Source organism: Octopus sinensis, linkage group LG7 (genome assembly GCF_006345805.1).
Source record: "Octopus sinensis linkage group LG7, ASM634580v1, whole genome shotgun sequence".
NCBI classification, from domain to species: domain Eukaryota; kingdom Metazoa; phylum Mollusca; class Cephalopoda; order Octopoda; family Octopodidae; genus Octopus; species Octopus sinensis.
This window is the reverse complement of record NC_043003.1, coordinates 87980747-88007902: the sequence shown is the minus strand read 5'-3', so window position 1 is coordinate 88007902 and position 27156 is coordinate 87980747. Positions and strand designations below refer to the sequence as shown.

Sequence of the window (27156 nt, the reverse complement as noted above, 5' to 3'; positions counted from 1 at the left end):
CATGCATGTACACACACACATTCACATGTACATAATTATACCCCCATAGACAGACAGACACACATACATACACATGCCAAGGAATAGTTGAAGTATGATAAAAAAGAAATTTTAGGGTGTGTTTTATTTTGTCAATCAGTCAGTTTAGGATCAAATGGTGCCATAAATATGCTCCCAAAATACTCACACATATAAACATATACTTAGCATACACTCATAGTACACACACACATTAATTTCTACATACACACACACACACATTCATTTCTACATACATATAGACATACACACACACACACAGTCAATTCAAATATATGAACAGTAAAATTAACTATAAAAGACAAGAAGACATGCTCAAAGAATGTATTAGTTTGATGCTCAGTATAAAGAGAGAGTTTTTGATGTTTCAACTGTACTCTTCATTGGATAGGAGAACGGGGAAAGTCCAAAGAAGGAAAAGAAGTTGCCAACAGTACATACATATATGTGTGTGTGTGTGTGCATATATATATATATATATATATATATATATATATAGAGAGAGAGAGAGAGAGAGAGAGAGAGAGAGACAGATGTATATATATATCATTATTTAATGTCTGTTGTCCATGCTAAAATGGGTTGGACATTTTGACCAGAGCTGGGGAGTTGTACCAGACTCCAGTCTTATTTGGCATGGTTTCTACAGCTGGATGCTTTTCTTAATGTCAGCTATTTAACAGGGTATGCTGGGTGCTTTTACATGGCTTCGCATGGGCATTTCTATGTGGTCCCACATAGGCACTTTTATGTGATACTGCACAGGTATCTTTACATGGCACCACTACAAGTGCTTTACACTACCAGCAGGATTGGTCTTGACACTTCTGCTGTGGGGTACAAGTCTTCTTATCAATGTGTGCACGTGTGTGTTTATATATATATATATAATATATATATATATATATATATATATATATATATATATATATAGTGAGAGAGAGAGAGAGAGAGAGAGAGAGAGAAATAATTACGGAGGTATCAAATTGTTGGATCAGGTGATGAAAGTTATGGAGAGAGTCATTGTCCAACTAACTAGGAAGGGACGATAGATGAGATACAGTTTGGTTTTGTGAAAGGAAGAAGCAACACTGATGTGACATTCCTGGTAAGGCATCTGAAAGAGAAGTACATGGCCAAAAATAAACCTCTGTACTTGGCTTTTGTTGACATGGGGAAAGCCTTCAACAGAGTCCCCTGCACCCTTATCTGGTGGTCACTGCAGAAGCTTTGGATAGAGGAGTGACTGGTGAGAGCTGTACAAGCCATGAACAAGGATGCTGTCAATAAGGTGAGGGTTGGCGAAGAGGATAGTGATGAATTCAATGTACAAGTAGGAGGTCACCAAGCATCAGACCTCAGCTCTCTCATAATCTTCCAAGCAATAACTGAGGAATTTAAGTTGGGCTACTGCTGGGAGCGCCTTTGTGCTGATGACCTTGTTCTTATAGCTGAATCACTACCAGCACTGGAGAAAACATTTTGCAAGTGGAAGCAAGGTCTAGATTCAAAGGGCCTTAGAGTTAATTTAGCAAAAAAATTTAGTAAGTAGGAAAGCAGACAAATCACAAATCCTTCAGGCAGATGGCCTTGCTTGGTGCAGAAAAGGCATAGGTAGAAACTGCATAAAGTGTACCCGGTGCAAGCTATGGACACATAATAATGCAGCAATATCAGAGGTAGGTTAACGGAGAGTAGTCTTTGTGTGTGGCAGATGCACAGGTACAGCAAGCACTAGAAATATACAAAAAACAGACTCCATCAAATGCCAGTGGAGAAAACTAGAAGTAGTTTTCAGCTTTTACTTTGGTGATCAAGTCAGCAGTGGAGGTGGATACTCCGGGAGCATAGCTGCTAGAATAAAAATAGGCTGGGTAAAGTTCAGAGAGTTTCTACCTCTGTTGGCCTCTCCCTCAGAGTGAAAGGCAGATTGCATGATACCTCTATGCAAACAACCATACTACACAGCAGTGAAATGTGAGCTGTGACTGTAGAGGCTGTTTGAAAATTTGAAAGAAACAAAGCTAATATGCTTCACTGAATGTGCAATGTCATTGTGCATGTACAACAGAGTGTAAGAGAAAAATTGGGCATAAGAGGCATCAGATGTGGTGTGCAAGAGAGATGACTGCACTGGTATGGTCAGATGCATATGGATGAGGACAGCTGTGTAAAGAAGTGCTGATCTCTAACTGTGGAGGTAACTTGTGGAAGAGGTATACCTAGGAAGGCATGGGACAAGGTGATGAAGCATGAGCTTCAAGTGTAGGGCTTCACAAAGGTGATGAAAAATGGTTGTGACCCTTGGCAATTTGCTGTGCTTGTTAAGTCAAGTAAAATTGTAGTTCTGGTCAGTGTCAGTGATACATAGCAGCAGCTGTACTGGTGACACATAAAAGTACCCATGCTGGTGACATGTAAAAGCACCTATGTGGTTGACACATAAAGGCACCCGTGTCACTGACACATAAAAGCACCCATGCCGGTGATATGCAAAAGGCACCCACTACACTCTCAGAGTGGCTGACGTTAAGAAACACATCCAGCTGCAGAAACTGAGCCAAATTCAGACTGGAACCTGATGCAGCTCTCCAGCTTACCAGTTCCAGTCAAACCATCTAACCCATGCTGGCATGGAAAATGGATGTTAAATGTTGATGATGATATTTCAATTAAACTGATGATATTTCAATTGAGGCACCACCTCAAAAAATTTTTACTTAAATGAATTGACCCCAGTACTTAACTTTTGTTAAGCCTGGTACTTATTCTATTGTATTCTGAACTGCTAGTTGACACACACACACACACACATATATATATATATATATATATATGTTTGTGTGTATGATGGGCTTCTTTCAATTTCCATCTACCAAATTCACTCACAAGGTTTTGGTCAGCCTGGGTCTATAGCAGAAGACACTAGGTGCCATTCAGTGGGACTCAACCCTGAATCATATATATATGTATAGGTGCAGGCATAACTGTGTCGAAAGAAGCTTGTTTCCCAACAACATGGTTCTGGGTTCAATCTCATTGTGTGGCACCTTGGGCAGGTGTCTTTTACTATAGCCTCGGGCCGACCAAGGCCTTGTGAGTGGATTTGGTAGATAGAAACTAGAAGAAACCCGTTGTATATATGTGTGTGTCTGTGTTTGTCGCCCCACCATCACTTGACAACCAATGTTGGTGTGTATTTGTCCCCGTAACTTAGTGATTTGGCAAAAGAGACTGATAGAATAAGTACTAGGCTTACAATGAATAAGTCCTGGGGTCGATTTGTTTGACTAAAGGCAGTGCTCCAGCATGGCCACAGTCAAATGACTTAAACAAATAAAAGAAAAGAATAAATGAATATATCTATGTGCATGTGTTTGTGTTTGTCCTGCCATCACCACTTGACAACTGGTGTTGGTGTGTTTAATTGCCTGTTTGCTAAAAGAGACCGATGGAATAAGTGCCAGACTTAAAAATAAATAAGTACTAGTATCAATTCATTCAGCTAAAAATTCAAGGCGGTGCCCCAGCATGGTTGCAGTCTAGTGAGTAAAACAGATAAAAGATATATTCAATATTTTCTGGGTAATAACATAACATGCATTTAAAAGCTCCTATGTAGTTATTAGCTACTATATGCCATCATACAGCAGGGTTCTTTGTACTGGATATACATGAAACTTTGTTAATGTATACAGAATTTATCTAAAAATTTATACAAGAAGATTGAATAAACAGGCTTTAGTTACAAAACACAACAATTGTTCCTGTGCAGTGCTAACAGCTGTTACTTGCTGAGTTTTTCATATATCATCATCATCATCATTTAATGTCCATTTTCCATGGTAACATGGGTTGGACGGTTTGACAAGAGCTGCCTGGGCTCTATGTTTTGGCATGGTTTCTATGGCTGGATGCTCTTCCTAACACCAACCACTCTACAGAGTCTACTGGGTGCTCTGGCACAGGTGCTTTTATGTAGCACCAGCACAGGTGCTTTTTACGTGGCATCAGCACCTATGAGCCCACAAGACTCAACTGAAGAGGGATGCAAGGGACATGCCTGTATGCAAGGATGACCATGTATTTCTTTAGCTTGATGTGTCTTCTCAGGCACAGCAAACTGCTAAAAGTCTTAGTTCCCTGTCATCCCTTCTTGATGTAGATACTACCCATTCAGTGGAGTATACTGGCTTCATTTCTTTCAAGCCTATGCATGTCCTCAGCAGTTGCAGCCCATGCTTTACTGCCATGTAGCATAGCTGTTCATACATAGGCATCATACAATCTGCTTTTTACTCTGAGGGAGAATCCCTTCATTACTGACAGAGGTTGTAGCTCTCTGAACTTATTCTAGCAGCTATGCTTTCGGAACAGTCTCCACCACTACTATCTTGGTCATCTAAGTAACAGAAACTGTCTTCTACTTCTAAGGATCTCCACACCCAACATTTGAGGGAGTCTATTTTTTGTATATTCCTGGTGTTTAATGTATCTGCACATCTTCCACATGTAAAGGCTACTTTTTCTGTTAATCTTCTGGTGATACTGCTGCACCTCTTATGCGTCCATAGCTTGCACTGGGTACACCATATGAAGTTTCTCCCAACACCTTTTCTGCATATTGAGAAGGGCCATCTCCCTGAAGGGAGCTGTGGCTTGTCTATTTTCCTACTTATCAGGGACCTGTGACTTATCTGTTTTCCTACTTATTTACTAGTAACTCATACTATTACATAAATTACTTTGCAAATAATTATATAAATGAATATGATCAAGCAGCTGTATACTGGTGACTGGCTTTGATAGCACTTCTGAATCACATTCAGCTTTCCATTGTTTTATAGCAGGGGTGGGCAAACTACGGCCCGCGGGCCGCATGCGGCCCGCCATAGGTTTTCATGCGGCCCGCCGAGAGCTTTTATGAATCCCAACTTCTATGCAGATACTTCGTAACTGTACGGTAATTCACAATATTTTCACTTGATTTTTATAAATGAGGCCCGCCAAGATTCCAAAGACGCACTGTGCGGCCCGCGATCAAAAAAGTTTGCCCACCCCTGTTTTATAGCATTCAAGGTGACAAAAGTTATAAAAATACTTAAAAGATACTAAAAAAGTATAAAATATAGAATATAAATTACAAAATAAACAGACCAAAATTTGGCTGTAAAAATATAGAATATAAATTACAAAACAAATAGACCAAAATTTGTTAATGGAAACAAAAATCAAACATATAAATATAAATTAAAACTAACATTCTGCTTTTTATTTTATCATAAGTTCATCTCTTTTTAAATCTTACGATATAGACCAGAAGTATCAGTTATCTCTATTATCTGTAACTGTTTTTCTTCAAAGTAATTATGGTCACCACTTTCTGTCAGAGGGATATCTCCTTACCTGTCAGTCCACAGTTATCATAGTCTTTTAATAGTAATTAAGATTCTTATCTTTCCAGTCCAAGATGTGGATTTCTGGATTGTTAGAGCATCAGGTGAGATCACCTGCAGTGTCTGTTTTAGCTCTGTACATTCTGCACCAGATTAAAAGATAAAAATAGGTGGGTGACAGGTTTAGGAAGTCCTTAAATAAATGCTAAAATATTTAACTGATCATTTCAATGTCAGCACTATAGGACTTCTTTTTTTAATTTGTTTAATGCCTATTTCTTCCGTGGTAGCATGGATTACATAAAGAGTTAATTGAACCAGCTACTGGAACCAAACTCCAAAGCATGTGGTTGTGAAATAAACTTGTTAGCCACACAGCCAGCTGAATTATTTGATTCATCATTATCATCATCATTTAGTGTCCATGTTCTAAGCTGGCATGAGTTGAATGGTTTGACAGGATCTGACAAGTCCAAGAACTGCAGTGTGTTCCAGTGTCTACTTTGGCATGGATTTTGTGACTAGATGCTCTCCCTAACACTAACCACTAGGTGCTCTTTTTTCATGGTACAATTACTAGTGAGATTACCATGCAGCTTACAAGAGAGATGAAGCTTTATGCTGGGAGTTAAGCGGTTCAGGTATGATAGAAGGGGCCGCAGCAAAACAGGTTTCTTGCTGTAAAGGAGCTACAAGACTACTCAAATTTTAGAAGAGAGATTGTGGGTGATCAGGATGGAGCTGTGAAGAGATAAGAATAGTGGTGATGAGTAGTCTAGGGGGACCCTTAATGTATGAGCTAAGTAGAAGTGAGTCGGGACAGAAGAACCAGGCTAATATGATTATCTCTGATTTTTAAAATAAATTCTCTAATATTGAACACATTATTGATTATCTCAAAAGATATCAATTTTGTCAAATAGGTACATATTATGTAATAAGGTTGTCATAAACCATTAGTGTTGTAAAATTTAAATGAATATAATTGATGCAAAATATTGGCAGTAGCATTGCAATATTGTAATGAGATGGACACATTTTCCCTTGAGATAATCAGTTCTGTCTTGTGTGATATGTGTGTATATATGTTTGTTTGTGTATGTATGTCTGTTTGTACGTATGTATGTGTATTAGGTATTTTTGGAAAATAACGGCCAATTTTAAAAATAAGCCTATATTCTTGAAAAACTGAACTTACACAAAGGTTTAATTATTCAAAATATGATCTCTGAATAGCTATGCTTTTCTCCCATCAATTAAAAAAGTTATTTATGCCTGTTCAATAAAAGTCCAAAGGTTTTGATGCCAAGAGATCCTTGAATTCAGTTTTGACCTCAGTTTGGGGATGGAAGGTTTTTTGCTTTAAAAATGTGTCTAGATACTTACACATCTAAACCTCATTTTACTGCACAAATTATAATTATTCATTAATTTATCTATGCACCCACACAGTTTTATTTATTCCATGCTGTATGTTATAGTAAACTTAAGAAACCCTATGTTCAATTCGGTTCAGTTCCCTTTCACCTTAACACTCATTATAATTATTATTATTGTTGTTATTCATTCATTTATTTATCTATTTTTGTCACAGAGTTTGGATTACTCCATACTGTAGCTTATATTTATAGCTATAGTCAATGTTAAGAATGCAAATTTTCAATTCTGTTTCACTCTATAGTGCTCTTTATAATTACTATTGTTATTCCTTTAGTGGCATATTATAGCAAAGTTAAGTAATCCAATTGTTCAATTCTGTTTACTCTTTCTCTAAATATAAAAAATTCCATCTCTTAATGTTTTGTTTTCGACCAGCCCTAATTCTGGAAAATTTCATTGCTCTCTCTCTCTCTCTGTTTTGTTAACCACTTACTTTTCCCATGTTGATTGTTAATTAGTTACTAGCTTTGTCTGTGGCTATGCACATTGGCTTCTACTTGGAAACAGGGCAGCCACAGAGCTTTGCTGTTTGCCATGCAAACCACCACCTCTACTGGATGTCTTTGTCTTGAGCACCTTGGCTTACTGTATGGAACACTTTCCCCCCTCCTTTACCCTGCCATCCCTACCTAGTATCTATTTCTGTTGAATGTAGTGATTATGTAGTGAATAAAATGATGGTGTAGTGTATGCAGGTTGAGGGCTATTTATATGTTTACGAGATCTGCCAAATGCGAGCTTTCTTTTCATATGCATAATGTTGCTGTCCTCCATCTCACCAGCCCACATCTTCCACACCCTCAGAGTTGGCACACTTAATGTTGGCACATTGAAAGGTACATCTGGTGAGATTGTTGAGATGCTTGAACGGAGACATATAGATTTGTGTTGCATCGAAGAAGTAAGGTGGAGAGAAGTTCTGCTAGGTTCCTCACAGCAAAGAACATAGGTATAAAGTTTTCTGGGTAGGGAACACTGATGGGGTTGGGGGCGTGGGTATACTCCTTGTGGAGAAATGGGTTGATGAGATAATTGAGGTAGTCAGGGTCTGTGATAGAATACTTAAGCTTAGACTAGTGCTGCAACATGGATTAGCAACCATTATCTTGGCCTATGCCCTTTAGCTGTTGATCCTTTCCTTGGCTGTATTGTTTGATAGTGAAATCTGGGAAAGCTTGTTTGCACTATCTTTCCCCAGAATGAGTTCTGCTGCATGGAGTAGACTTGGTTTTATGAGAGACTCTCCAATGTTATGGCTCTTCTTGTTCTTTGCAATCAATATGACAATCTCATAGGAAGCCTCAACAACCATTGAAGTTTGCTGCTGAAATGCCCCACCACCATCCAACTTAGCTTGCTTCAAGGAATGTCTTTTTGTTTCAAAAGATGCCTTGGACCTGTCTGCGAGAGCAGGATGTGTTGTCCTCAAGTGGCATTCCAAGTGTGAGAGCCACATTCCATCATTTCTCAAAGTTTTGTAACATGTCACTGTTTTGGAAGGACATGAATCCAAATTGAATATATTCATTAAGATGCTTCTGTTTCTTTGTACTCATTGCGAATTATTTGATATGCAGTGGACAACACAAATATGTGAACAAAAGATAAGACACATGTAAGGCAATGTTAAGGCCCAAGTTAGAATGCTTGGAGTAAAAAGTTTTGAAAAAAAATTAAAACAAAAAATTTGTAATAAAATTTTTAAAAAAAGTTATTTGAAAAATTTTTACAATATAATATTGTATTTATTTGTATGAAAATATAAAAAAAGTTTCTTTAAAAAAGAAAAGATTTTGCATAGCTTTTAGTTTTACCTAGTACTTTCTGTAATATCTAAATCTGAATTTTAGTTTAAAATTTTGCTTTCTGTAATATTTTTCTTACAAAAAAATTTACTATATTTTTAACATATATATTTAATATTAAAAATTTTGGTTTTATTGTTAAATTTTTTTTATTTTTTCAATCTGTGTTTTAATTTTTTGAGACTTTATAAAATTGAGCGATATTTTTTGTTTTATTTCTTATTTTTAAATATATCGTACTTTTCCTTTTGCTAAAACTTTTAAACAGTTTTCAATTTTTTAAAATTAAGTTAATATTTCTTAGTATGTTACTATAATGATTTGATAATATTTCAGCATGTTTCTTGATTTTTAAGAATCACATTATTTCATATATATGAAAACTGTGGATCAAACTTGTTTATAATCTATTAACTGGAAAAGTTGTTTGTCTTTACATGATAATAATATCTAAACTTTATACCAGTGGTAACAAAAGTAATTACTAAATATAGGTAAATGTTAAAACTACAAATGTTAAAACTACAATTCAGAATTAGTGAGAGTTTTGAGGGATATGAAGTGGGGTCAATAAGTACAGAAAATGGTAAGTGGCTATGATAATAGAATAAGAAAACTAAAGGTATAAGATGATACTTTGCATTTTTCATCTTCTCATTATTTGACCATGCTTTCATTAAGAGAATAACAAATATAATTAGAGAAATTCCTGCTTTTTCTCAAGGGCTTGCACCCCACTTGGTAGTCAGCTACTGAGTTAGGAGGATGAATATATATAGAAAAGAGAATGAAAGAAGATAGAAAAAAAAGGAGAGAAAAAGAGAGAGATAAAGTGAAGTAGTGGGGAAGGAAAGGAAAGGAAGGGAATGAATAGTATTGAAAAGAAATAGGACAGTGATATCTGTGTTTGCATACAAAATCTGTGAAAGAGGACAAAGAAAATTGAGAAGGTCATGAATTTGGGGAAGAGGATGGGAGGAAATGAACCAGGTGTCAGAGTGTGGTTAAGAGACTTACTAGCAAAGGGAATTGGGAGTATATGGTCTTGAACAACATATTAGTGGTGTCAAGGCACCTTGGGCCAAATAATAATAATAATAGTTTCAAATTTTGGCACAAAGCTAGCAATTCCAGGGTATGAGGGTAAGTTGATTACATTGACCCCAGTGCTTAACTGGTACTTATTTTTTTAAGCCCGAAAAGGATGAATGGTAAAGTTGACCTGGGTGAAATTTGAACTCAGAACATAATGACATGAAATATTGCTAAGCATTTCACCCAGTGTGCTTAACAGTTCTGCCAGTTCACTGCCTTAATCATCATCATTTAATGTCTGCTCTCCAGGCTGGCATGGGTTAGACAGTTTGACTGAAGCTGATGAGCCAGAGAGCTGCACCAAGTTCCAGTCTGATTTGGCATGGTTTCTACAGCTGGATGCTCTTCCTAAACCAACCACTCCAGGAGTAATGGATGCTTTTACATGCTACCAGCATGGGTGCCATTTACATGACACCAGCAACAACCATGACTGACTCATTGGTGGGTGCCATTTTCATGGTATGGCAACCAAAATGACTACAATGCATGGGTGCTATCTACATGGCACCATCAACGAACAAATAATAACAATAATAATAAAAGTTATAATAGCAGTATAGACATATAAAGATACACATGCATACAACATGCTCTCACACATGCACATACACATATGCACATATACACACATATTCATGCACATGCATGCATACATATATATATACCTGGAGAAGGATGCATGGCGTTCGATCATATAATATAAACAATATATAAATATTACGGAGATGTACTCGCATAGCAAGTAATTTGATCTGAGATCGTGTGCTGAAACGAAAACAATTGCAGCGTGGAAGGTGTTTATAAGCCATTTAAGAAACACACAAAAGCCGTTCGATTCACTTCAACATTTAAGTTTAATTTGTCAAAATATTTTCGTCGCTAAAATCCGCGACCTGTTCACTGACAAAGTCCATGCTGCACGGACTTTGTCAGTGAACAGGTCGCGGATTTTAGCGACGAAAATATTTTGACAAATTAAACTTAAATGTTGAAGTGAATCGAACGGCTTTTGTGTGTTTCTTAAATGGCTTATAAACACCTTCCATGCTGCAATTGTTTTTGAATATATAAATATATGCATATATACATACATATATGTACATACTTACATCTATATGTATATATACATGCATATATGGGTACAGGACATAAAAAAAACATTGAACACAATGAGAAACGAAAACATAAAAACAAAAATATGGTACAAACTTTTTTTTAAACAACGAAAAAACAGAGTACAAGACATACAACACAAGGAATATTCCCCTTCTTCAGTTGTCCCTGTTTCATCTACTCCGCGTTTCGAAGGTAAGGACAAGACGCGACTTCGTTAAAACAGTCCTTCCTGCAAAGCAAATTAAATGAAATTTAGGATTTTTTGCATAGGGGTAAAAGTGGTAACAAGAACAGGGCAGTAAGAACAAAACAAGACAGTAAAAACAATACAAATAAAAACAGTAAAAGACAGGACAAAGAGAATAACACAGTAAAAACAAACTATGAGGGCTGTTAAGCCTAGACAATGGAAAAATTATTTTGAAGCATTAAGGAGACAGCTTATGAGAGGGACTGGATAAGCTGTCTTGTCTCAGTGAAGATAGCAGTTGGAAAAATGGCTTCTCTTAGGTCACGTGTCAGTGATGAGAGAGTCGAGGAGGAGTAAGAGAGAGGGAACGGTGAAGGGGAGAGGAGAAGAATAGGGAAGGGTGGGAGAGAAAACCAGAAAGGATGAAGAACAAGAGAGGGAGAGAGATAGACAGAGGAGAATTAGTAAAAGTTGAAGAGTGCGCATCATAATTATTAAGATAAAACTTACTTGGAAAAGGATGCGTGGCGTTCGATCATATAATAATAATATAAATATATGCATATATACATACATATATGTACATACCTACATCTATATGTATATATACATGCATATATGGGTACAGGACATCAAAAAAACATTGAACACAATGAGAAACGAAAACAAAAACAAAAATATGGAAACAAACTTTTTTCAAACAACAAAGAAACAAGACATACAACACATATATATATATACACATACATATATACACTTATAAACATAAATTTGACCATATATATTGAAATAATTGAATCAATGGGTCATATTTTGTATGTATGTATGCATACATGCGTACATGCATGCTTGCATACATATATACATATACATACATGTATACACGCACATGCATGTATACTTGCCTTCCTTCTTTCCTGTATGTCTATATAAACAATCCATGCATGTTAACACATTTATGTAAACACAGCACTGTAGCATTACATACATAAAGAAATAAGATGTTTCAAAACAGTTTACGAAAAAGATAAACATCACTCAATATGTACATTTAAATATAGTAGTAGGATTTAAAACAATCTGAAAGAAAAGATTACCCAAGCTGTGATTAATTTCAAATTTTGTTCTGACAAAACTGTTGAAACTTTTAAAGAACATCATTGTCTATTTTGAAAAACAAATGCAAATATTACTGAATAGACACAATTATGGCTAAATGTATGTCTTTTTTGACTAAGTCATAACTGCAATCATTGTATAAAATAGACCTATAAAATTAATGATTTATATGAAACATATATAGAATCTGACCCTCAGAAGTTTGGTTTTATGCAAAGGCTAAGAAATTTGTGGAACTTGTAAACACTCAGAATTAGATTTTTCCCCAAAACATTTAAACGAACAAACAAGATGTATCATTTGATATAAATTGATACCTCTAACAGACATATCTAATTCAAAGTAGCCAGCCATTGAAGATAGTCACCTCACTTCCACCAATGGACAGACAGAGCAGTCAGCTGAATTTAATAGTAATCACACCAACAATGTGGCTATTTATGATATCGTTCTGTGCGTTTGTACTGGTTTTAGCTTTAAGGTTTTAGGGTTAGGGTTGTCATAAATAACAGTGACAAATGAAATATACACCGCTGGAAGTTCTTGTTGACAAAGAACAGCAGTAATTTTATTCAGCTGAATACACATCATTGATTGGTTGAAATTACCGAAATACTACAACTTTAACATGAAATAACTTCCTAAATATAAGCTTTTCTCAAAAACGCTAAGAGTAAAAGATGTTTTATATGACACATTCTACCAGTGTCCGAAGTTTGAAAGTGTTTAGTCACAAAAAATTATTTTTTAAATCTATCAGTCAAAAGGTAAAGATCCCACTAATGAGTGCTATTGAATGCCTGACCAAAACTCAGTACACCATTTTGCTCCTTAGGAGTGAAAAGGAGCAAATTGAGTTGGATAGCATTCACTACCAGAAAGGCATCTGTCAGGATGACAGCCTGTTGGTGTTACTCTTTGTCCTCTCACTAAATCCACTATCATACCTGCTCACAAGACATAGTGACCAGAGAAATGGATAAAAAACATCTCTCGTCTTTCTTTGGTCAATGACCTGAAACTGTGTCAGCTAAATATCAACCACATAATAAAACAATTGGACCTTATAACCCAATTTTCTACAGACATTGGGATTAAATTTGGTGAGTCTAAATGTGGTTTTTTGACAGTAAAACATGGTAAAGTTGTGCCCTCCTCTGAAAGCCTAAAAATGAGAAATATAGTCATTAGGAATCTTAGCTTACAACAAACATATTGGCCACAACACCTTTGCAGTGCCTGTCCTACAAAAACAGAAAGAAACCAATAACTATCTTGCCTGAGTTTGTAAATATGAAACCAACAACATAATTAGGATAGCTAATGAGTGTGAGGAGAGGTATGAAATAAGAATTGATACAGATTTCTCCCCAAGGAGCACTGGTAAAATCTACTTATGAGAACAGCAGAAGAAAAAAATGAAGATGGGTACTTGGCAAGTAAAGCAAAAACCATAGATCATGTCAACAGCTTGGCATGGAGTACCAAGTTTATGACATCCCAGTTTGAAGGTTATATCCATGCTGTCCAAGAACAAGAGATCTCCACCAAGTACCTACAACATAAAAAGCAGAAAATGTTGACAAACAACAAATATAGGCTGTGCAAGGCCAAGACTAATGACATCAAACCACATTATTGCCAACTGTGAGAGTGTCTTCCAGATATTATCTTCCTATGAGACATGATACGGTGGTCAGAACAGTCTGGAACAGGATAACAAAAAAAGAGAATACCTATAAACGAAGTTGACCCCATATTGAAACTGATGGGTCAAAAGAATACTGGTGGGACTTGAAAATTGAAACAGCCACCAAATTAAAACACAACTGGCCAGATATTGTTGTGTGGAACCACAAAGAAACGATATGTTCAGTTTTGGAAATCAGCTTGCCCCTGGACACAAAATCTTGGGGAGATAATGCAAACCCTTAATTCATAAGCTACAAATGATCATAATATCTGGGACTATAAAAATTTGTAAGACCTTCTTAATATTTTAAGGATGATGGTTAAATCATGATACTTCATCTCACAACTCACAGCTTTGCTACCAAGCTGGTGGCCAGTCAAAATTTACTCTAAATTTAAAATAGGATGAGAACGAACACACACACACACACTCTCTTTCTCTCTCTCTCTCTCTCTCTCTCTCTTTCTCTTTCTCTCTCTCCACTGAAAGCATGTTAAATGATGATGATTATTTAATGTCTATTTTCCTGTGTTTGTGTGAGTCAGGCAGAATTTGTTGAAGCAAATTTTTTCATGGAAGATTATAAATGAACTACATTGTTTGTATAACATTATTACTTGTTTGCAACCATCACAAAGGTATACAAAATCTACACATATATGTCTACAATGGGTTTCATTCAGTTTTTGTCTATCAAATCCATGTACATGGCATTGCTGAACCTAGGGCTATAGGCACACAAGGACTATAGTAGAAGACACTTATCCAAGGTGCCACACAAAGGGATTGCACCCGTGATCACATGGTTAGAAAGCTAGCTTCTTAACCACATTGCCATGTCTGTACCTAATGTGTAATAGGAGCAACAGTCCTTTGACACATTAGATCCAGTATGTGAACATGTTTAGAAAATAATTAGCAAAGTTAGATTTTAAAAGTTTAGTTGGTTTAATTAGAAGGTATTTATTCTCATTTTCACTTCTGATTTTTTTTTTCACTGCATATATTTTGATCTACTTGTTCTCTATGATAATAAAATGGTTTGGTTTCATGTTTCAAATTTCTCTTTGTTTTCAAATTTTAGTTCTTGGCACCTCACCTCAAAAGTATTCTGTGGATCATACAGAAGGCACTGTAAAATCTAAGTGTTGTGTGGACATGTAAGTTATATAAACATTTGGTTTTTGTTTGTTAAATTACTTTGTCATCAAACCATATTTCTTCTAAAAGGGTTAATGACAATGACCTCATTATTGTGGCTGGTGACTTCAAAGGACATGTTGGACAGTACCCCCAAAGGATTTCATGGAGTACATGGAAGCTATGGTTTTGCTTTGAGAAAGGAGGAAGGAACAAGGCTGCTGGAGCTCTCTGATGCAAATGAGCTATTGATCTCCAACATTAACATCAGGAAGCTATCTACCCACCTGATCAATTATAATATAGTGGGTACACCAGCCAGATTGACTACATCCATATCAGAAAAAAGGATAGGCAAATGCTTGTGAATGTGAAGTGCTTCCCTGGTGAATAATGTACTGCCCAACATAGGCTAATGGTTAGTGATTTTAGACTCAGACTGAGAAGGACTCAGAGACACAAACCAGTTTAGAAAAGGAGGGTTTGGAAGTTTAGAATAGTCAGATATTTAGAGCTGTTCTGATTGAAGCATCCGGCATGAAGGAGGAGGCTATAGAGATGTATAACATTAAGGATAACTGGAAGTTCTTACAAGACAACCTACTGAGGGTGACAGTACAAATCTTTTGCTGGTACTATTTTCCAACTAGATCAAAGGTGAAGCACACAGAGCCACAAAAGTGAAGAGACAGGGTAGGAAGAATGAGAATAGTAGATGAGAATTGTGTATGGATGGATGACAGTATACTTGCACTGAGTGATGATGAAAAGAAAAGCCTGGAAGTACTATTACAAGAGGCTACTAAATGTAATGGGGAATGGGAGAATGTGAACACAACTGAGTCATTATATTTGACAGATGAATAATAGATGAAACAATTAAAGATATGAATATAAAGACAGTTCCTACTCCAGGTCAGCTTCAGGTCTGTCTGCTAGTTTTAGGTTCTGTATTTATGTACTTGTATGAATGTGAGTGGAAATGTTTGTGAAAGAGAGAGGAAGAAAGAAAGGGAGAGTGTATGTGTGTGTGTGGGTGTTCTAGTGTGTGCATGGATGTGTGTTTGTGTGGGATGGTTGGTTCTGTAAATGCATTAGAGAGGACATGTGTGTGTGTGTATGTTCATGAGTATTGGTGGTAAAATGTTTATCTCTTTGTATCATGTATCTATTGGCCCTATCTTTTTGACTGGATGGTGTGTGTGGGTGTCAGTGCATGTGCGTATCTGTGTGTGTGCATGCAGTCCATCTCTGTTGCTTGTTTGTGGGATAGTATGCATTGTATAACAATTTAATAACATTCCGTTTTTATTTCAATAATTTATAGAAATTAGGAGTTTGTTACCTGTTCAACTTCCATTTTGCCTATGCTTGTTAAGCAAATTATCTCCCACACACAGCCTAGTTTGTAGTGTGGTGGTGATGATTATGTAGTTTACACGCACACACACACATATATCTATATGATATATGAAGGAAAATAGGGATTAAATAAATCCAGACGTTTACTTCCTTATGCACTCTGTAGAAATAAAATTTGGCTAACTAAATTGTCCACTTATTATTACGGCAACCCATATACATCGTTATTCATTTCCTGTTACAGGTATAATTTGTAAATCCAAAGTGGAACACTGGCTAAATTCAGTATATTAATTACAGAGTATATTAGAAAAAACAAAAAGAATGAAGATGCATTATCAGTGGTTTATTTAGCTTACACACATTTCAAATAGCTTGCACAATGCAGTTGCTGCACATTGCAGTTTGCATATTTATTCATTTTAAAAGAAAAGCATAGCAACTAAATGCTCTATTTCTATTGCAATTTAGTCAATCAAATGCAGGATTGATTAAATATGCATACTTCAATATGTGTGTGTATGTGTGTGTGTGTGTGTGTGTGTATACGAGTTTGCATGATTGTATATAGAAAAATATATTAATGAATGAAATTCCAATGTATTCTCTTTATTATTTGCTATTTTTACAATTTTACAGTATTGAAACAAACTAATACTTTTATGTATTATGCAATCATCAGGTTTATGTAGTGACAGTTGTGTTCCACAATTAACAACTGTGTGCTATTAGGTTGTCAAGAAAGTTCTTGCAGCTTTTAACCTTTAAATTCAGATGCACATATCTCGAAGTGGTAGTCAGTAGGTGAGAGGTCTGGTGAGTATGGCAGAGGAGGCAGTTTCGTAGCCCAATTCGTTCAACTTCTGCAAGGTCAGTTGTGTGACATGCGGCCAAGCGTTGTCATGGAGAAGAATTGGTCCTTTTCTATTGACCAATGCTGGCTGTTGTTGTCGGAGTTTCTTATGCTTTTCATCCATCTACTGACAGTACTTCGCCGTAATTGTTTTGCCTGGATCCAAAAAGCTGTGATGGATGAGACCGTCCACAGACCACCAGTCACCATATCCTTCGTTTGGTGCAACTTTGGCTTCGGGAAGTTGTTGGAGCTTCATCAGAATCCAACCACTGAGCTGAGCGTCGCTGGTTGTCATAAAGAATCCACTTTTTTTGGTTGTTGTTCAGTTCGTGCAGCATCCATTTCTCAAGTATGTTTTGTTTTTCCAATCTCTTTCAAGTGGTTGGAAATTGCCATGTACATTACGTCTAATTCAGAAGCAAGCTCTCGAACAGTTGTGCATGGATTGACTTCGACTAAGGCTCTTAGTTGATCATTGTCAACATCCGATGACAATTCAATACACTTATCATCTTCAAGACTCTTGTCACCACTATGAAATTTCTTGAAGCACCATTGTGCTGTACGTTTATTAGGGGTTCCTAGGCCAAACACATATGGCAAGCTGCTTCAGCAGCTTTTTGGCCTAGCTTGAACTGGAATAAGAAAATTGTGCCAATTTGGTTTTTGTCCATGTTGTATTCAATATTCCGGAAAAAATGGCCTAATTATTCAAAAAGAAAAAGAGAAACACGATTAGATTGAGTGAAAAACGGGCTTTAAAATTATATATAAAGTCAAAGTAATTTAACAAAAATTAATTTGAAAATACATCATTTAAAACCAAAATTAAAAATTCCGCAAGAACTTTCTTGACAATCTAATAGTTTATTTCAATATTGTAAAATCGTAAAAATTGCAAATAATAAAATATGAAAATCAGACCAAGTTGGAATTTCATTGACTAAAGTGTGTGTGTGTGTGTGTCGATATAAAGAAACTAACTTGTTTATTTTTTTATTATAAGTGTTGAAATGTGTATCAAATGATACAAATTAGATGGTACTTTTCTGAATGCAGAATTGCCATTAGAACAGCAGAAATACTTTGTAAGGGTAATTTAGCCTGTATGTCTGCTAATCTAATGGCAATTCTGCATTCAAAAATATGTCATCTAATTTGTATTGTTCAATACAACACATGTATGTATGTGTGTGTGTGTGTGTGTATATATATATATACACACACACACTCACAAATATTGAGGATGTAATTTCCCCATGAGGGATTTTTTTAAAAATCCAGACATCAACTCGTTTTATCAAATATATAGAAACACAACAGAATATTAAAAGAAAGTTCTGCAATATATATGAATAAAGTATCTAATAATATATTCTAAAATAATATTGTAGTATACAACATAAAATAACTTTTCCCTTTTCTACTCATTTATTTCTTAATCTTTTTTGTATATTATACCCCGCATAAAAGATTATGTCTGTTTCTTCTTCTACTTTTCTCCTGTTTTGTCACGTTTCATTATCCCCCGCCCCTCATAAAATCTATTTTTTCTCTATACCTTCATTTTTAAAAATAAATATCTAAATTCCTCTCCAAAGTATGTAAACAATAACTTTTCTCTGAATAATGGAATGTATACATAAGTACATTGAAATGCTAAATAATTAATAGTTATTTTGCTGTATAATAGAGTCCATCCCATGCTAGCATGGAAAACGGACGTTAAACGATGATGATATATATACATATGTGTGTATATATATGTGTATATATATATGTGTGTGTATATATATGTATATATGTGTGTGTGTGTATATACATGTATATATGTATGTATATATATATGTATATATATGTATATATATATGTATGTATATATATATGTATATATATGTATATATATATGTATGTATATATATATATATATTATATATATATATATATATATATATATGTATGTATAAAATATTATTCGAGACAAAACCACTATTTTGCAAAACAAACAAGGAAAGACTTAATCAATACATAAAATTTTAATAAATAGTCAAAAAAACCGCCACTACAATCGTTTCTTGTCTTGATCGACAATCTTCAGGTGGACTTCCAATCTAAAAAATCAATATTTTAAAATATAAAAATAATAATTTTAAAATAATTAAAGTATGAATGAAAAAATATAAGTATATAATCCATATATAACCTATCTATAATCCATATATAAACAATATATAAACAATATATAAACTAAAAAAACCTATCAACAATTAAATATAAAATATAAAATATAAAATATAAAACAAAACAAAAAAAATAATAATAATATATTAATAAACTATGTATACACCCATACTCATATACCTAATTATATATAACCATATCTAACTACATACACTAAATCACACACCTATATATATATCCCTATACATACACATAAAAATGTCTAGGCAACTATAAATAAATAAAATAGCTAAATACTTCAACACAATACTTATTCATACTCCCACACACACACACATACAACCCACATTCACGCTCTAGAAAACGGACATCACTCAAAACTATGAACGGAGAAATGGAATAAATGGAATTAAAAATTATATTCACTTGGTAAAACGAACACTACTTAAAAATTATGAATGAAACAATGCAATAAAACAACAGACATCGCAAATAGACACAAATTACTACAAATTCCTTATCAAACCTACCATGATAACCAAAACTCATAAAAACATATAATGATAAAATCTCCCTTTACTAAACTCTATAACAAACCTATATAGCAATCCCCCTAACCTAAACATTCACACACAAATACACACACGTAAACCACACACCCACGACATATACAAATACCCACACCACTTACACATACCAATACATACATATAAACCTCAACATATACTCCAAAAACCCACTCAACCCCACACAGACAAATAAACACAAAAATTATGAATGGATTCTTTTATAAAACTACCATGATAATCTAAAACTCACAAAACAGAAATGATAAAACCTCCCTTTACTAAACACTAAAACATACTTATATAGCAATTCCTTTAACCTATACATTCACACACAAAACCACTCGTAAACCACACACCCATAACAAATACAAACTCCCACCCCACTCACACACACCCACAAGTACATATAAGCCTCAACATATACACCAAACAAAATTACTTTACCAAGGAACTTAACATATATATAAAAAGTATAACCGCTCTGGAAACGAACATCTCTAAATTAATGAATGGAGAAATGGAATAAATGGAATTAAAAATAAAATTCACGTGGCAAAATGAACACCACTCAAACATTATGAATGAAACAATATAATAAAACAACCAACATCGAAAATAGACAAATTACTACGAATTCCCTAAAAAAACCATGATAAACCAAAACTCTTAAAAAACATATAACGATAAAATCTCCCTTTGCTAAACTCTATAACAAACCTATATAGTAATCCCCCTAACCTAAACATTCACACACAAACACACACGTAAACCACAGACCCACGACTTATACACATACCTAAACTAACTTATAAACCTCCATATACACCAAAACCCACTCCCTCCCACACAGACAAATTAACTCATACAACCCAAAACCTAAATAACAAACCCATATACACATTCACACACAAACACACACACACGCAAAAACACACACACACAACAGATACATATACTCCCTCACATATACGCATATACATACTCACTAAACTCAATATATACAACAATATTTACACACCCACACTCATACAGATAAATAAATTATACAACTAAAAACTCGCACACAATCTCATATACATAAACACTCCTATGAAAACAACATTAAATACATCGTAATTAACCAGAATATCAAAAATAACAATATGACATAAAGGTAAATAAAATACATACTTACAATTCAGTGTCACATTATGAAGTGAAATTAAATTCTTAGCCGTTAAAAAATCAAACCAAAATTACGTTACCATAGAAATAACTTATGTAAAAAAAGACTAACAAACAACTTGCAGTAACCCAAACCCATTCTCTATGCCTACCTCACTACTACACTATTCCATTCACAATTCCAAACAACGCTAGTCCACCTCCCGGTTATTCACGTGGCAAAACGAACACCAATCAAAAATTATGAATGAAACAATGTAATAAAACAACCAACATCGAAAATAGACAAATTACCACGAATTCCCTAAAAAAAACCATGATAAACCAAAACTCCTAAAAACATATAACGATAAATCTCCCTTTGCTAAACTCTATAACAAACCTATATAGCAATCTCCCTAACCTAAACATTCACACACAAATACACACTCGTAAACCACAGACCCACGACTTATACACATACCTATACTAACTTATAAACCTCAATATACACCAAAAACCCACTCCCTCCCACACAGACAAATTAACACATACATCCCAAAACCTAAATAACAAACCCATATACACATTCACACACAAACACACACACACGCAAAACACACACACACAACAGATACATATACTCCCTCACATATACGCATATACATACTCACTAAACTCGATATATACAACAATATTTACACACCCACACTCATACAGATAAATAAATTATACAACTAAAAACTCGCACACAATCTCATATACATAAACACACCTATGAAAACAACATTAAATACATCGTAATTAACCAGAATATCAAAAATAACAATATGACATAAGGATAAATAAAATACATACTTACAATTCAGTGTCAAATTATGAAGTGAAATTAAATTCTTAGCCGTTAAAAAATCAAAGCAAAATTACGTTACCATAGAAATAACTTATGTAAAAAAAGAATACGCGCCATGGAAAGTAAACGTCATTTAAATTATGAATGGAGAAATAGGAAAATGGAACTAAAAACTATATCCACGTGGCAAACCAACACTACTTAAAAAAATTTATTATGAATGGATTCTTTAAAAACTACCATGAAAAATCATTATATACATCTATGAACTTTAGCTCACCTTAGCATCTCTAACAAACAACTTGCAGTAACCCAAACCCATTCTCTATGCCTACCTCACTACTACACTATTCCATTCACAATTCCAAGCAACGCTAGTCCACCACCCGGTTATTCACGTGGCAAAACGAACACCACTCAAAAATTATGAATGAAACAATGTAATAAAACAACCAACATCGAAAATAGACAAATTACCACGAATTCCCTAAAATAACCATGATAAACCAAAACTCATAAAAACATATATATATGTATGTATATATATATATATATATATATATATATATATATGTATATATATATTATTCAGCTGGGGAGTGGATTTCATTGTAGAAGATTGGTTAGTTTATGGTTCCACTGGGTAACTAAAGAAGGGTGTATATTATTTTGGTGTGGAATCCTGAGTTTGACTCAGCACATTTTTTGTGCATGTGTGTATTAAATTGGTTTTAATCAGTGGTGAGTTTTAGTCACCAGCTGTGTAAGTGAAGGGGGATAACTCTAACTTAAGGTGAAGTTATATATATATTGATAAAAACGGTAAGACAACAAAAGAAAGAAAGAGACCTCGATAAGCCCTACACCAATGGCAGTGGAAAGTGCGGTCTATGTGATATGGAAAGATGGCTCATCTGGAAAAGCAGCTTAGACCCTGCTACATGTCTGAATTCAAGGACTGTACTTTATGGAGCATGTCCACATGAAGCCAAATATCTGTTACGTTTTTGGTCCCCCCAAGACTACAGATAGAATTTGATTTCTATATTGTGTCCATGCACAAGCTTTTTATCTCTTTATACCTTTTACTTTATTTCTTATATTTTTTATTTTCTTTATATTTTTTATACATATATTTCTTACATATTTATAGAGATTTTGGTTTATAGGTTTACTGCTTATATATTTTTTACACATAATTTTTTCTGTACTCTACCTTCCACCCTGTATTTTTCCCTGTGCATATATAGACATGTATATGGAATCTTGTGTGTGCGGGTATGTGTGTATATAGATATGTGCATGCATGCGAGTACGTGCTTATATAGACGTATTTTACTCAGTGTTTTTACACATTTTCCTGTATTTTTGCTCTTAGCCCTGTTTTTTTTGTGTTAGATGTACGTATAATCCTTTTTGTGCATGCGTGTGTGTGTGCGTATATAAACGTGTGCGGGTATGTGCGTATATAGGCATGTGTGTGTGTGTGTGTGCATAAGGTTATCTGTGTATATAGACATGGTTTACTCCCTTATGCCTTTTTTCCGATGGCCGGATAACTCAAGAGATGGCGGCATGGATTTCCACCCCGACATCTGAGACTCAGAGTTTTATCATAGCTACTGAATAATTGTCACATATATTTACAGATATACATATAATGTCTATATACAGCTGCGGCCAAAATGTTCAGAACGGCATTGTTTTCGTCAGAAAAGTAGGTATAATTTTTTATCATGGTTGTTTTATATTCTATAATTTTCACAGACAATAAATATGATATTATTTGTTATTGTCTGAGATTTTGGTGTAATTTGAGAAGATAATACAAAAGTTATGGATGATTTAGTGATTTACTGCAAAATCCATGGCGGCCAAAATGATCAGAACGGTTGCTTTTACTCCGTGTTTTAGTATATTTAACCGGCGAACTCTAATGTTTTGAATTTGTTTACATGACAGTTCGTTTACTAAACATTAGTAAGAATATTTGCAGTGTACTTTGTTAATATAATGCCACTTACTCTGTTACCAATTCGTCAGCAGATTATTAAACTTCGAAAGAAGGCTAATTTAAGTATTGGGTCTATTGCAAAGATTGTTAACAAGTTAAAAAGTGTTGTTCACGGTATTCTTAAGGTCTACGATGATTGTGGTTCATGTGAAGCAAGAAAGTCTACAGGTAGGCCAAGAAAAACGACCAAGAGAGAAGATCGTGCTATGGTAAAGTTGGTTAAAAAGGAGAGATTTAAAACTGCTGCTGCTGTTTCTTGGGAAATGAGCATTGTACCGAAGAAAACTTTATCTCAAGAAACTGTGTGTCGTCGTTTAGTTTAACATGACCTACAAGCAAGAGCACCTGCAGTGAAGCCACTGATCAGCTCCAAGAATAAAAAGTGTCATCTTACCTTTGCAACCGAACATGTGTTGTGGTCTCAAGAAAAATGGCAGACGGCGCATTTCAGTGATGAATCTAAGTTTATGTTATTTGGCTCAGATGGGAAAATGTACGTTCATCGAAAACTAGGTGAAAAAATTGTTGCCTAAATGCCTTAAGGCTAGTGTTAAATTCGGTGGAGGAAGTGTCATGGTTTGGGGGGTGATATCTGGAGATGGTGTGGGCCCTTTGGTGTGATTACATGGAAAGTTAAATGCAGGAGTTTATAAACAACTTGTGAAAGATCATGTCTTGCCTGTGCTGAGAAATTCAACTAAACGACCACCCATATTCATACAGGACAATGCCCCATGTCACAAGGCGAAGGTGGTCATGAACTTCCTCAAGGCTGAAAAGGTTATTGTTATGAATTGGCCTGCTCAAAGCCCAGATCTCAATCCTATTGAAAATGTGTGGAATATTCTAGGAGAGCGTTTGAAAGCCAGAAATCCTAAAACAACTGAGCAATTATGGAATGCCCTTCAGGAAGAATGGAATAAGATCACCCAGCAAGAAATTGAAAATTTAATTTCCTCATGCAGTCGAAGATGTCAAAGTGTGATTGAAGCTAAAGGGCTTCACACTAAATATTAAATAATTCCAGTATTCTCTGTCATTTTTTATTATTTTGTTATTTTTTCAACCGTTCTGATCATTTTGGGCACCATGGGTTTTGCAGTAAATCACTAAATCATCCATAACTTTTGTATTATCCTCTCAAATTACACCAAAATCTGAGACAATAGCAATTAATATCGTTTTTATTGTCTGTGAAAATTATAGAATATAAAACAACTATGATAAAAAATTATACCTACTTTTCTAATGAAAACAATGCCGTTCTGAACATTTTTACCGCAACTGTATATATATATACACACACACACATATCAAGTTTGAGGACTGCCTTTTAAAAATAGAAGAAGTTCTAACCACATTAGAACAACACATAAGTGTACTTCTCATGGGAGACTTCAATCTACCGAATGTCAGATGGCCCGAGGGCCTTTCTCTCCCAGGAATGACAAGATGTGAACGAGGACAGGCGAGGTCCCTCCTGAACCTCACCAACACCCTGTACATGGAGCAAGTAATACTCCAACCAACCAGAGCGGGTAACACACTGGATCTCTGCTTCACAAATAATATGGATCTCATCCATAATGTGAAAGTGACACCGACACTACTCTCGGATCACAACATGGTAGAGCTGACCATGTACGGGCCAAAAGAGAGCACGGACATGCAGCCTACAAGAAACCCTCAGAGTCTTTCCAGCTTGAACTTCAATAAGGCAAACTGGAAACAATTGAGAAAGAGATCCTCAAACAAAACTGGCCTGAATGTCTCTCCTCGCCGGACATCGACATGATACTTCAACAATTCATGTCTGTAATGCAAGCCATATGCTGCAGATGTGTCCAGAGAGAAAGGCCACTGTACACAGGAACAAAATCCCCAGAGAGAGAAAAATTTTAATGAGACGGCGCACAAAAATCTCAAATCGCCTAAACAAACAAATTGAAAGCAGTGAAAAGTCCCGCCTGAAAATAAAACTGTTGGAAATTGAAAATTGTCTGCAACTCTCCCATGAGAAGGAAAGAGCAGACAAAGAAGCCTGGGCTATAGACAACATAAAAACTAACCCCAGAGCTTTCTACAGGTATGCCAAAGAAACAGCTACGGTGCACTGTAGGATAGGGCCACTCCTTGAAAAGGATGGCACACTCACAGGAAAACCAATGAGGGTAAGTGAAATACTGAATGAACAATTCAAGAGTGTTTTCACTCCACCCCTTGGGCATTTCCAAATCAGCAATCCAACTGACTTTTTTACCACTGCAGATATAGAATCAGAGGCGGCGACGTTAAATTACATCGATATAAAGGAAGATGATGTAATAAAGGCTATAGATGAAATGAAAATAGACTCAGCTATTGGCCCCGATGGATTCCCGGCAATCCTCCTAAAAGTATGTAAGAGAGTCTTAGCAAGACCACTGCAGTTCCTCTTTCAGAGCTTCCTTGCAGCTGGCAAACTTCCAAGAAAACTGAAGGAAGGTAAAATATGCCCTATTCATAAAGGAGGTAGCAGAGCGGAGGCCAAGAACTACAGACCTATCTCTCTGACCTCACACATCAGCAAGGTCATGGAACGAATAGTCAGAAGGAAACTAATCACCTTCCTTGAAGAAAATGACTTGCTGCCTGACACCCAACATGGTTTCCGACCAGGAAGAAGCTGCTTAACTCAGCTCCTGCAGCACTATGACTGGGTGCTGAAACAACTGCTCAACCACTCAAATGTGGAAGTCATATATCTCGACTTCGCAAAGGCCTTCGATAAAGTCGATCATGGAATGATATATCACAAACTGCGTGATCTTGGCATAGTTGGAAAACTAGGAGAATGGCTTCACGACTTTCTGAAGAATAGAAGTCAGGTGGTAGTAGCCAATGGGGCCACTTCCATTAGCACGCAAATAGTGAGCGGTGTTCCACAGGGCACTGTTTTGGGACCACTACTGTTCATAATGGCCCTCTCAGACATGCCCTCAGCCACGCGGAGAGCCACGATCACAAGTTATGCAGATGATACAAAAGTTTCACAGGCAATACAGAACCCTGAAGACACTAGGCACCTGCAATATGAGCTGGACGAAATTTACCAGTGGGCTGAAAAGAATAGCATGCAGTTCAATGCTGAAAAGTTTCAAGC

The 27156-nt window shown here is 35.5% G+C and overlaps 1 protein-coding gene across 3 annotated transcripts in view; it reads left to right on the top strand.

Moving 5' to 3' along the window:
• Window positions 1–27156, top strand: part of LOC115213850 (motile sperm domain-containing protein 1) — a 95669-nt gene that overhangs the window by 48290 nt on the left and 20223 nt on the right. For all 3 annotated transcript variants that reach the window (XM_036504885.1, XM_029782788.2, XM_036504886.1), the window contains one exon: window positions 14981–15056. In XM_036504885.1, the coding sequence (XP_036360778.1) occupies window positions 14981–15056 (76 nt within the window). The remainder of the gene's footprint in view (window positions 1–14980; window positions 15057–27156) is intronic.